The 12280-nt window shown below is 36.7% G+C and overlaps 1 protein-coding gene across 5 annotated transcripts in view; it reads right to left on the bottom strand.

The window, feature by feature from the left end:
* CNKSR2 (connector enhancer of kinase suppressor of Ras 2) overlaps positions 1-12280 on the bottom strand; it is a 255875-nt gene that overhangs the window by 198865 nt on the left and 44730 nt on the right. For all 5 annotated transcript variants that reach the window (XM_022560502.2, XM_022560501.2, XM_022560500.2 and 2 more), the window contains exon 2: positions 4158-4321. In XM_022560502.2, coding sequence (XP_022416210.1) covers positions 4158-4321 — 164 coding nt within the window. The remainder of the gene's footprint in view (positions 1-4157; positions 4322-12280) is intronic.

Here is a 12280-nt window from a genome sequence, read left to right on the forward strand (position 1 = left end):
CAAATCATGAAAAGCTTATTTCTTTCTAGGATAACATGGTACAAACAGTATAGTTGGTGCTTAATAAATATATGTTGCATGAATGAACAAGTTACTAAATAAACCTTTGATTTTCAACAGCTGCCATAACATTTATTCCCCATCAGGACTAATTTCACGACAAGGCAGATGAAAATATTCCACTGCTCAAGAAAAACAAAGGAATTTGGTAATTTTTCTGTGTCTTCCTTATTTTAGGAACAGAAACTTCAGAGTCTGAGGCTGTGTCGGCAAGAGAAAAAAATTACAGTGCTCTGGAGAAAGGCAGATAACTTCATTCAGTAAGATAACATTAATTGAATATCCTCTACTTGCTAATCACTAGGCAGAAAGCATATCAAGGACCAAAAAACCTAAGCAAAGAATTATAATGTGATACAAAGTGTAAGGTGACATTCTTCCCATCACTTCCCACTCTGCAGCAGCTAAATCAAAATTCTTATTTTTCTCTGATCACTGAATACTCTTTCACAATTCTGTCTTTACACATATTTTTTCTGCCTAGATAACTTTTCTCCAACTTTTTAATCTGGCAAACATCTACGCATCCTGCAAGTCCCAATACAATTCCCACTTACAGTTCCTGGATCCCTCAGTAGTGTTCACCATCTCCTTCTGCACTCCCCTGGGATTTTAAAAATAAATCTATATTATCTTTTAATGACTGTTGTCTTTACTGGACTGTATACATCTTAAGAGCACAGACTATGCCTTTTCAATCTTTGTATTCCCTGTGGTAGCACTGTATGAGCATGAATATATAATTGTTAAAAGAAGAAATAAATACAGTAGATGTAGGAAAAAGTAGAAGAGTCAGTAGAGACATTACAGTTTTGAAGAGACAAAACATAGTTCCCCATTGCCGACAGCACAACTCCTGATGCTCAGCTTGCTGAAGAGGGATGTCACCTCCTGATTTTATAACGGCATGTAGAAGTAAATCAGAATTCACTGCTCGGAAATTTGCTTTATATTCACTGGAAAACATCTGGTGCATAAACTGTAAGATATGTGCACTTTTAACATGTTGATGTATACCCATTAGGAAGCAGTGAAAAGGAAGTTTAATACTTGACCTCCTTGGGGAATAAACATAGAAAGAATGAATTTAATGTTTTGATTTACTTTTTCCCAAGAAAATGATGCAACATTATGCTGCTTAAACCCAGAACTGCACGGCAGTGATCTGTATCTCTGATGCCATCCTTTTAAGTAAGTCTAGGTCAGCTTATCCCAGGCCAAACTCCAAAGTCTACAGGTCTAGACTATCTGTAGGTAGTACCGTAATCACCAATCTTACTTCCTTCTTCAAAGTGGCAGAGTGGAGCTCAGCATGTGAGTGGTTCATCTAAGAGAAGCCCTGCTTATCACACATACACTCTAGACTTCAAGCTGTGACACACTCAACTTTACTATTATAGAAGATGTGGCAAATAGGGGACTGCTAGGTCAGATACCCATCTCCAAGCCACTTATATTGTACCTTCATAGCGATTCTGACTCATATTTGGAGACCAGTATGCAAAAACACTGTGGACTCTTACCTTACCCTGAGTACTAGCTTTTATTTCAGGCATGATTTCTGCAATCTGATTCAGATAAGGGAGAGTGCAAGTGCATGCTCTGGTCTGAATTAATTTCTTTTATCTCAGGAATAAGGAAACAAGAAGATCCCCAAATTATCATGTGAAAAATATGTCAAGTCTCTTTCATCACCACTTTCAAAAAACGTTTATTCAGCATCTACTATTGCCAGGCATTTGTGCTACACACTAGGTGTTCAATAAGCAATGTCACTTTTCCCACATAGCTTGCAGTCTAGCAGAAGAAACAGACATTAAACTAATAAATACACACACAAGTATATAATTATGAAATGAGATGAGGGTTAAGTAAGAGAGGAAGAGTGGGGGGCCAATTTTAGACCAGGCCAGGGTGAGGGAGTGATCAGGGAATATCTCTGAGGAAAGGACAATTAAGGTTAGACTGAAATGTGTAAGTGGGAGGTACTATTCAACCAATCTGGTTTCAGATTCTTTTAAAACTATTTTCAATCAGTTCTTTTCCCCTTGCTTATTCTATTGGCTTTTAGTGAAATTTGATGACATTATTGGTGTTCCTTAATGAAAATAACAGTTCCCAGTGCTTTTGTGACAACTCTTTCATAGTTGTCTTCATGCTTCTCTGACTACTCCATAAGTCTCCTCTGAAGGCTACCCTTCTTCCTTCCCAGCTGGAGTGTCAAGTTGTGTCCTTTGTTCTTTATATTCTACAGGCCCTTCCTGGGTGATCTCTCTATCTATGGATTCAATCCCTATATACTTGAGACTCCCAAATCTCTATCTTCAGCCACTTCTTAGCTCTAAATTCAGAAATTCAATTGTCTGATGAGTATTTCTTTCTGGATAACACAGAGATGCCTCAAATTCAACAAATCCAAAACTCAATTTATATTCCCACCTAAATCTATTCTTGCTGCTATTGCCTATCTTCATTATTGGAAGATCTTCTACTCTATCTCTGCAGCGAATAAGATGGAATCTTCCTCAACTTCCTTTATCTCACTCACCACTCCTAGTCACCAGACCTTCTGTATTCCTGTTGCACATCCTTAGTTTAAGCCCTATTCATAGCCTAAGTAGATTATTTTAAACATCTCCTAATTGTTCCCCTGTCTTCACTCTATGTCCAGTCCACTCCACACTTTTCACTACCATCAGTTACCTTTTTAAAGCAAGTATTTGATCATTCTTGCATAGTCCTCTCTTATCAGAATATTAAGGTACTTTATAGTCTGGCCCTATTCTATCTTTTAAAGCCTAATTTTAGGCCACTATTTCCCACTTATTTTTGGTGGGAAAATAGCTTATCATTTTTCATACACACCAGGCATGCTCCTTATTCTGTGTGCCTGTGTATGTGCTGTTTTATCTACCTGGAAATTCCTTCCCTCTGTTCCTCCACCTCTTAGAACACATGCTCGTCCTCCACTAGGCTGTTAAAGATCACCTCTTTTGCAATATGAACCCATTTATCTTAGTCAAAACTTCTGTGCCCCTAATACTCAGCTCATACTTTTATTTTAGTAATTATACTATAATATTGTGATTATTTATACGTCGCTCTCCCCCCACTAGGCTTTTCAAGATGGCAGGAACTAGAACTTACATCTGTCACACACAGTGCTGACTGTACTGATTCCTGAATTACGTTTAATTATCTACACATTTATTATTCATCATCATCATCTTAATAATAGTGACTACTTAGTGAATGCCTACTGTGTGCCAGGCACAGAATTAGGCACTATTCAAACACTATCTCCTTTGCTTTTCACACCAATACCAAGAGGTAGTTAATATTATCTGTATTTTTTAAAAAAGAACTAAGGCTATGGTGAAATGACTTGCACACAAATGTCAGTAATTGACTGAGTCAAATTTCAATCCCATATTATTATAAGACTCATGTTCTTTTTCACTGTGGCTCTAGCCCCAGTCAAGTTAGTGTCATCTTACCTAACATGGGAAAAAAAAGTCTATGTTCCTCTCAGAATATCTAATGTACTATCAGAATCTTGCAGGATTCTTTTCACATTGATTTCTCTTGTCTGACTAGGCACTGCTCTTTTAACACACAAAAGTAGACATATAATGTACAATATTCAATTTTCATTGATGTATACACAAAGAACACTAAAATAATTTAATTATTTTAAGGATGGTTTTTCTAAAATAGGATTACTTAATATTTGGGATACTAAAGCAAAACTTTTAGAAGGAAATGAACTTTATAACTGATTGCATGCAATCGTACATCCCAAATGCTTCTGTGAAAACTCCCTTGGTGAGTTTTCAAGTAGTTTTTCAAGTAGTTAAATAAAATGTCACCAATTGAGTTAATAAGCCCCTTTAATTTGTAATTTGGTCCTGCATAGTACATCAAATTCAATGAAGGAGGAAAATATCACCACATCCAGTTGGCTGATAATGAGGGGATCTTTTTTTTCTGCTTGAAGGAGAAGAAACAAAAAAATTTTAAGGAAAAAATTTTTAAAGGAAAGAAAACAGGAAAGAAAAGCAAAGTTTCCCTTCCCACCAGTTTTATGATGTCCTTACCAGTGCACACAGAAGGTCAACCGCTTCCAAGATCAGTTCCTGATGGCCGATGCGGCTGACCCCCAGATCCTCTAGCTCCTGATGTGTAATGCGCAGCAGCTGGTCTCCACTGATCTTCTCCCTCTCAAAGTTCTTAATATACTGCTGCAAACAGTCATCAAGACCTGCAAAAGAAAAATACGGAAGATCAGAATGAAGAAAAAAAGACAGTTGAACCAAACAAATTTAAAAAAATAATAAAACAAGCATTAACTCCTACCCAGTCACAGGTTAAGTCCATTTCAGCTCTGGACTAGTTCAATCATCCACCTTTCCTCAACCTATATATGGGCTTCACTGGGGGAAAAAAATCACTTCCTCATATCCCAGCTGTTAGGCTCCTATTTGAATTTTCCTCAGCAGCTACTGCAAGTCTTTACCTCTCTTCTCAGCAGTTCTCTTCGCTGCCTGTTTCTCAAAATGCGCTAATGGGCAGGTTCTCCTACTTCCAACTTTATCTGCACCCCACTCCTCCTTTCTTCTTTCAGAGGGAGAGGTACCCTTCTTTCTATACAAGGCTAATCAATCTTCCTCTGCTCTGGAATCTTCTGCCACCTTAACACTACTTGAACAATTAAAAAATTAAATGCTCTATTTCAACCATTTCTTTCTTATTGACTCTTTTGTTCAAACCTCTGCCATCTTAAAAAAACAAAATAAAACAAAAACATTTCCTTGATTTCCTTGATCCTGTGTTCGCCACCAGTCTGTTACTCCCTTCAGAACCAAACCCCTTACACCTTTATTTCCTCACCTATAATGCACTCCTTAATCCACCATTATTTGGAATTTACCCAGATCCAAAAATGGAAATCCACAGTGGATACAAATTTCAAGATTACTCAGGGCACTTCATAAGTGATTGGCCAGGCTACAGATTGGGTGGCTTCAATCACCTATGAAATGACCTGATATAAATGATGAACTGGACTAACAAGATTACTTCTCTCCAGATTTTTAAGTAAGGAATACCAAGAAAATGAGGCAATCACGAAATCTAAAAGGTCTTGATTATATGTCAAGGAGGGAGACGAAAGCCCATAATGGGCAACGATCCAGTTGAAATTATGACAGAGTGGAAATGATCAGCAAGTAGAGAAAGCAGAGACGAGGTTACAACAACTGTGCAAAGGGAAGCAAAGTCCCATAACAGAAATTATGTAGCCACTGAGAGAAGAAAAGAGACACTCCTAAAAGCCACCTGGTTCCTGATAGGGTAGTTTAGTACCAGGCCACAGATGTCCTTATTGTCTTTTCAAACTTTCTTGAAGTAACTTGAGTTACCCTGCAGTCTCTCTATACTACCTTTCTTGCACCTTCCATTGGTATGTGCACATCACTCTTTCCTGGTTCTCTCTGTCCATTCGTTCTCTGTACCCTTTCAGGATGTTTTCTCCAACTGTACTAAAATATTGTTGCTCTCCACTCCAGGGACCCATTCCTGGCCCCCTTACCTCTCCTCTTTACATTCTAACTGAACAATCTCATCCATGCCCATGTCTTCAACTGCAATCTAATACCTCATACTTCCGTTTCAGATCTCTCTCATGAATGCCAGACCTACAAATCTACACATCGTAACATGCCACAACACAACTCATTTTCCCCTCCAGAGGAGTCTCTGCTGCATTCACTGTCTCAATGAATGGCACCACCATCTATCCCAGTATAAAGACTAAATACATGGGAGCCATCTTAGATTTATCTATCTTCCGTATATCCCTGCATCCAACCAATCTCCATGTCTGAACAATTGGTCCTCTGAAACATCATTTATATATATATATATCCTTTCCTCTCGTTCTCCACTGCCATCTTTCTAAATCAGGCCACAAACAGTTGGCCTAAAACAGTTTTACAGTTTTCCTGCTGCTAGTCGTTATCCTCGCCATCTTCCCCAACATAAAAATTCCGATATCATTCTCTACCTCAAAAATGTTCACACAGCAAGATCCTTTTTGACCCACCTCCTAGAGAAATGGAAACAAAAACAAAAATAAACAAATGGGACCTAATGAAACTTAAAAGCTTTTGCACAGCAAAGGAAACCATAAACAACATGAAAAGACAACCCTCAGAATGGGAGAAAATATCTGCAAATGAATCAAGTGGCAAAGGATTAATCTCCAAAATATACAAGCACCTCATGCAGCTCAATATCAAAAAAACAAACAACCCAATCCAAAAATGGGCAGAAGACCTAAATAGACATTCCTCCAAAGAAGATATACAGATTGCCAACAAACACATGAAAGGATGCTCAACATCATTAATCATTAGAGAAATGCAAATCAAAACTACAATGAGGTATCAACTCACACTGGTCAGAATGGCCATCATCAAAAAATCTACAAACAATAAATGCTGGAGAGGGTGTGGAGATAAGGGAACACTCTTGCACTGTTAGTGAGAATGTAAATTGATATAGCCACTATGGAGAACAGTATGGAGGTTCCTTAAAAAGCTAAAAATAGAACTACCATACAACCCAGCAATCCCACTACTGGGCATATACCCTGAGAAAACCATAATTCAAAAAGAGTCAAGTACCACTATGTTCATTGCAGCTCTATTTACAATAGCAAGGACATGGAAGCAACCTAAGTGTCCATCGACAGATGAATGGATAAAGAAGATGTGGCACATATATACAATGGAATATTACTCAGCCATAGAAAGAAACAAAATTGAGTTATTTGTAGTGAGGTGGATGGACCTAGAGTCTGTCATACAGAGTGAAGTAAGTCAGAAAGAGAAAAACAAATACAGTATGCTGACACATATATATGGAATCTAAGGAAAAAAGATGGTTCTGAAGAACCTAGGGGGAGGACAGGAATAAAGACACAGATGTAGAGAATGGACTTGAGGACACGGGGAGGGGTAAGGGTAAGCTGGGGCGAAGTGAGACAGTGGCATGGACATATATACACTACCAAATGTAAAATAGATAGCTAGTGGGAAGCAGCCGCATAGCACAGGGAGATCAGCTTGGTGCTTTGTGACCACTCAGAAGGGTGAGATAGGGTGGGATGGAGACGCAAGAGGGAGGAGATATGGGGATATATGTACATGTATAGCTGATTCACTTCATTATAAAGCAGAAACTAACCATCGTAAAGCAATTATACTCCAATAAAGATGTTAAAAAATGTTCATTGTTTCCTCATATTTATGACAGAACAAAATCTGAACTACTTTATATAGTGTTCAAGGCCCTCCCTGACCTGGACCTTGCCTTCCTATACAGACTCATTTCAGACACCCTCCACACTTCCCAATCTACCACTCTACAGACCTCCATCACAACAATGCCCACATTATAATTCTTTGTTCCCATGTCTGTGTGCCCAATAAATAGACTGGAAATTCCTTGAAGTTGGGCACTGTGTCTTCTGAATTTGGAGAACCCAGGGCTTAGAGCACAGTGACTGACACAGACTAATGCTCAATAAGTGTAAACTGAATAAATTAATAGACATTTAATTTTATGCTATATAACCTGGTGAGAGCAAAAAGGGAACTATTTTTTCTTTTTTTAAAAAATTTCTTTGGAGTATAGTTGGTTTACAATGTTGTGCTAGTTTCAGGAAAAAAGGAACATTTTAAATAAGAGCTAAATCTAAAATTAGAGGGGCAAAAGAACGTTTGGTACATGGCATTTTGAAGCACTCATGTCTTGATACACTGCAGAATAATATGAGATAGACTTATTATTTTGAGTTGATTTTTCTTACAATTCCTCTATGTAAAGGAATGATAAAGGATTTCCTAGGGCATCAAAGACAGCATCATTATTAAGGTTACAGACCAAGTCACATTCTAACTGGCCGGGTAGAAATAAGGAAGAGAGACTTATCCTGTATCACATTAATTGCTGCCTAATTTAATTATCAAGGTATATTAGCCCATAATATAGGAAGTATCTTGGCTCCTCTATTTAAAATGTAAAATATATGGCAAATATGCAGCTAGGGTATTATAATACAATCACAATAATGTCACTTTGTCAATATATGTATTTATGAACCATATGAACCATATATATATTTTTTTCTCAATTGAATTATAAGTAATCAATGACCTTATAATATTTTAGAGTTGTTGTTTTGACTGAAAGGTCAAAAGCAACACCTCACATCTGTGTATGGAGAAAATATGGTCTAGAAAGAGTAACCTACAAAAATCACAAAAATGAATACATTACAAAATTGGGCTAAAGGTCTGAACCTCATGATTCTAGGATCTATGCAACACATATGTGATCATTTAAACTCCCCTCACTCATACACTGTTTTATTTAAAGTAGAACTATACCATTTTCAAGAAGGAGAAGTTCTTTAGTGATTATGTGTCTAGTCTTCAACACTGTAACATTTATTAAGTAGATAAAATGAGAATATATACCAGATTTTAAAAATATTATTATCCATCCCATTTTCCTAAGATTTTAAGCTTTAATGTTGCATGAATTCTTTCCTTAGGTACCACCAAATTTTACCCTCTTGTTGATGTTCTAAATAATTATAAGTAAAATGTATAACATCCACATACAAATTCCTACCTATTTGTTCTTAAGAAAATGTACAGAAAATGTGTTGATCCATACTTTAAACCACACAAATTTACCTTGAAGACAATCATGCACTTTCGTCAGTTGAAATATTAAACAAACTATACACTAAAACAATCGAAAGGAAGGCTTGGAATCATTACTATGACATGTCTCTTTCTCAGTAAATTATACTGCTTTCTTCCATCAGCAGGGAAAGGAATGAACATAATCAAAGCTCTAGAAAGAGGTTCCAAAAATAATGAAACATTTACAAAATGATGATGATATCTGAGAGATAGCCTAAGGATGTATAAATTTTCAGTAAATCAATGATATTACAGAAGATGGAGTAAAATAAATACATAAATCCATTATAATGTGGAAGTAGAGTAGAATATACAAATTATTATATTTAACATTCAAAATCTTAAAAACCCACTTAAAATTGACGTTAGAGGATGACTCTATCCCTACTCCAGGAAATTTTACTTTCTACATCATTTTATACACACATGTGCTCTCATCTAAAAACAGAACACTCTCTGATGTTTATAGCAAAAAAAAAGGTAAATTCTTTAGAGTTCTATTGCCACTCATGATTCACTGTGAAGAACAAAGATTGACATATGAAGGTTTGTGAGGACCTATGTCCCACTTCTGCAAAATAAGGTTAGGAAGTTATTAAAACAAACATGCATCAGTCCAATATCCTTTTGCTTACTCTAATACATGAATGATAATTCAGGGCAGAATATTTTATTTTTAATCTAGTTTTCGGCCCCCCTCGTTTCACTGACACTGCTTTTTGCTAAGATCGACAATGATGGGTAAAACCTGATTCAATTGCCCCATTTCCAATCTCAATCTTCCTATAAGCAACTTAGTTCTTTATTTCTACCACCATTTTTCCAGTCTCAGAGCCATTTATGATGACTTCCCAGTTTAATCCCTTATCTTGTCACTTAGTGAGAAACAATTTATTCATTCAAAATAGCTCTTGCTCTGTCCTTTCATTTCTGATCACACTGTCACCAGCTTACTCATGCTGTATATAGCCTGCCCTGATTCCCAGTTGCTCCCCCGGCATCAGTTTGTCCAGTCTATCACAGTCAGATCTCTAAAAACACTCTTCGATCAAGCCATTTCCTGATTCAAAAACTTCAAGAACCCCTCCTGCCAAAAGGTTAAAATTCAAAGATCTTTAAAAAATTTTTTAACTATTAAAACTTTTTTTTTGGTCCTGGATGTTATTCTGTTAATTGCAACATCTACTATAGACAATACAAGCATTTTCTATAATATAAACAGCCAGAAAGCTCATATGACCATCTTTTTCTTCTACACATAGGATAGTATAAAATGATAAATGATCTAGCAAAAGATAATTCACATTTAAGATCTTGTGGTACCTCCTAAATCATCTAAGAAGGATGAAATTATATTCAGTAGTGTTTCAGCACTAAGAGAATTTTACTGTATTCTAATTAGTGGAAAACTGACCAAACTACAACAATATATAGGCTACTTAATAGATACCTAGCATATCTAATAAATCAAATTCCTGGAGCATTCTAGAAACATGAGATTTTGCTCTAGAACCCATGCAGATAAAATTTGTTTTAACAATGCCCATATAGTTCTGGGATGATACAGCCATGTAAATTTTTGATCAAATTCAGCAATAAGCTGGCCATCACTCTTACTTAGTAAGTAAAGGTGTATTTACTCTTTGCTCTGCTTTTTACTATATTCAAATTTATATTTTGTTCAACCAAAAAAAATAAGAAAAACTTTTCTTCAAAAGCATTTATGCCACTAGATAATTCTAAATTCCAACAAAAATTATGCAATATCTGCTTTAACAAATGGGAAATAATGTGAACAAGAATAACAAACTGTGGAGCAACCATACCATGCAATACCACTTAGCAATTAAAAAGGAACTACTGACACACACAATAATTTGGATGGAGCTCAGAGTATTATGCTGAGTGAAAATGACCAATCTGAAAGAGGTTACTGAATGATCCAATTTATATTACATAGTGAAAAGGACAAAACTATTGCAGCAGAAAACAGATCAGTAGTTGCCAAGGATTGGGAATATGAAGAGGTTGTGACTATAAAGCAGCAAGGAGGGAGTTTTCTGGGGTGAAGAAACAGTTTTGTGTCTCAATTGTGGTGTTGGTAACGTAAATCTATATACATATTAAAACTCATACAAAAAAAAAAAACTCATACAACTGTAATGCCCCAAAAGTCAATTTTACTCTGCTAATTTAAAAAATTAAAATTAAAAAATTTATAAATGAACTAAAGGCTATATAACATTTGGAAAACACTATTAAACTAAAATGTTAGTTGAAGAAATTTCCCTTCTGATATCATTTTATCATAGTGTCTGATATAAAAGACCCAGACCAGGGAATAATGTTTCCAGCAATCCATTCAGCCACTATTTATTAAGTACCTGCTGCTAACTTTGGGGCAGTGTGCATTCATGCATTTAACTACCTTTGAAAAGACTCCACGCTGCTAATTGGCAGAGCTGAGAGACTATAAACACAATTCTCTCTAAGAAGCTGTATATGATGTAGGGTGTGCAGACTGATGCAGTAGAAAATCAATCAGTGCCTGTGGTCTTTAGAAGACTTCTTAGATGGCCAAGCCCCACTATACTGATCATCACCATTTCTACTCTTCTCCTCAAACCTAACTTTTTTCTTGAAAAACTTAATGTTGTCTTTAAGACAGAGACTAAAAAACAAATCTTGACTGGGTGACTGGATGGTAATATGTGAATTGTTCCATTTTGCAAAACAATTCAGCCTTTTTACAATCTGTTTCTGGTTCTTCATTTTAAACCAGAGCAGGTTTCAAATGCCAGGCAACTTTAAAAGGAACTTCAGAGAAATATCTGCTTTAAAACTCCCCTCTAGGGACTTCCCTGGTGGCGCAGTGGTTAAAAATCCTCCTGCCAATGCAGGGGACAGGAGTTTGATCCCTGGTCTGGGAAGATCCCACATGCCACGGAGCAACTAAGCCCGCATGCCGCAACTACTGAGCCCCCATGCTGCAACTACTGAAGCCCACGCTCCTAGAGCCTGTGCTCCGCAACAAGAGAAGCCACTGCAGTGAGAAGCCGCGCACCGCAACGAAGAGCAGCCCCTGCTCGCCGCAACTAGAGAAAGCCCGTGCACAGCGACGAAGACCCAATGCAGCCAAAAACAAAACAAAACAAAACAAAAAAACTCCACTCTCCTAGAAAACGACCAAAAGAAAGCAAAAGTAAGAAAGAAAACTTCGTCAGCACTGAAACTAGGAGAGAGTGCCAAACATATAATAGACAGACTAAAGATTTAATATTAAAAAAATTAAAACTAGGTACTAGGAGAAAACTGGGCTCTGTATCAAACCAAAGCCAGAAACTGTAAAGAACATGACATAGATTTGAGTATACAAAAATTAGGTTTTTGTTACGACATATCAAACCAGAACATTCACAAAAGAAGTACTTAAAATATCTCCA

Source organism: Delphinapterus leucas, chromosome X (genome assembly GCF_059928025.1).
Source record: "Delphinapterus leucas isolate spDelLeu-1000000601 "Yukka" chromosome X, BTC_Dleu_Yukka2, whole genome shotgun sequence".
NCBI lineage: Eukaryota > Metazoa > Chordata > Mammalia > Artiodactyla > Monodontidae > Delphinapterus > Delphinapterus leucas.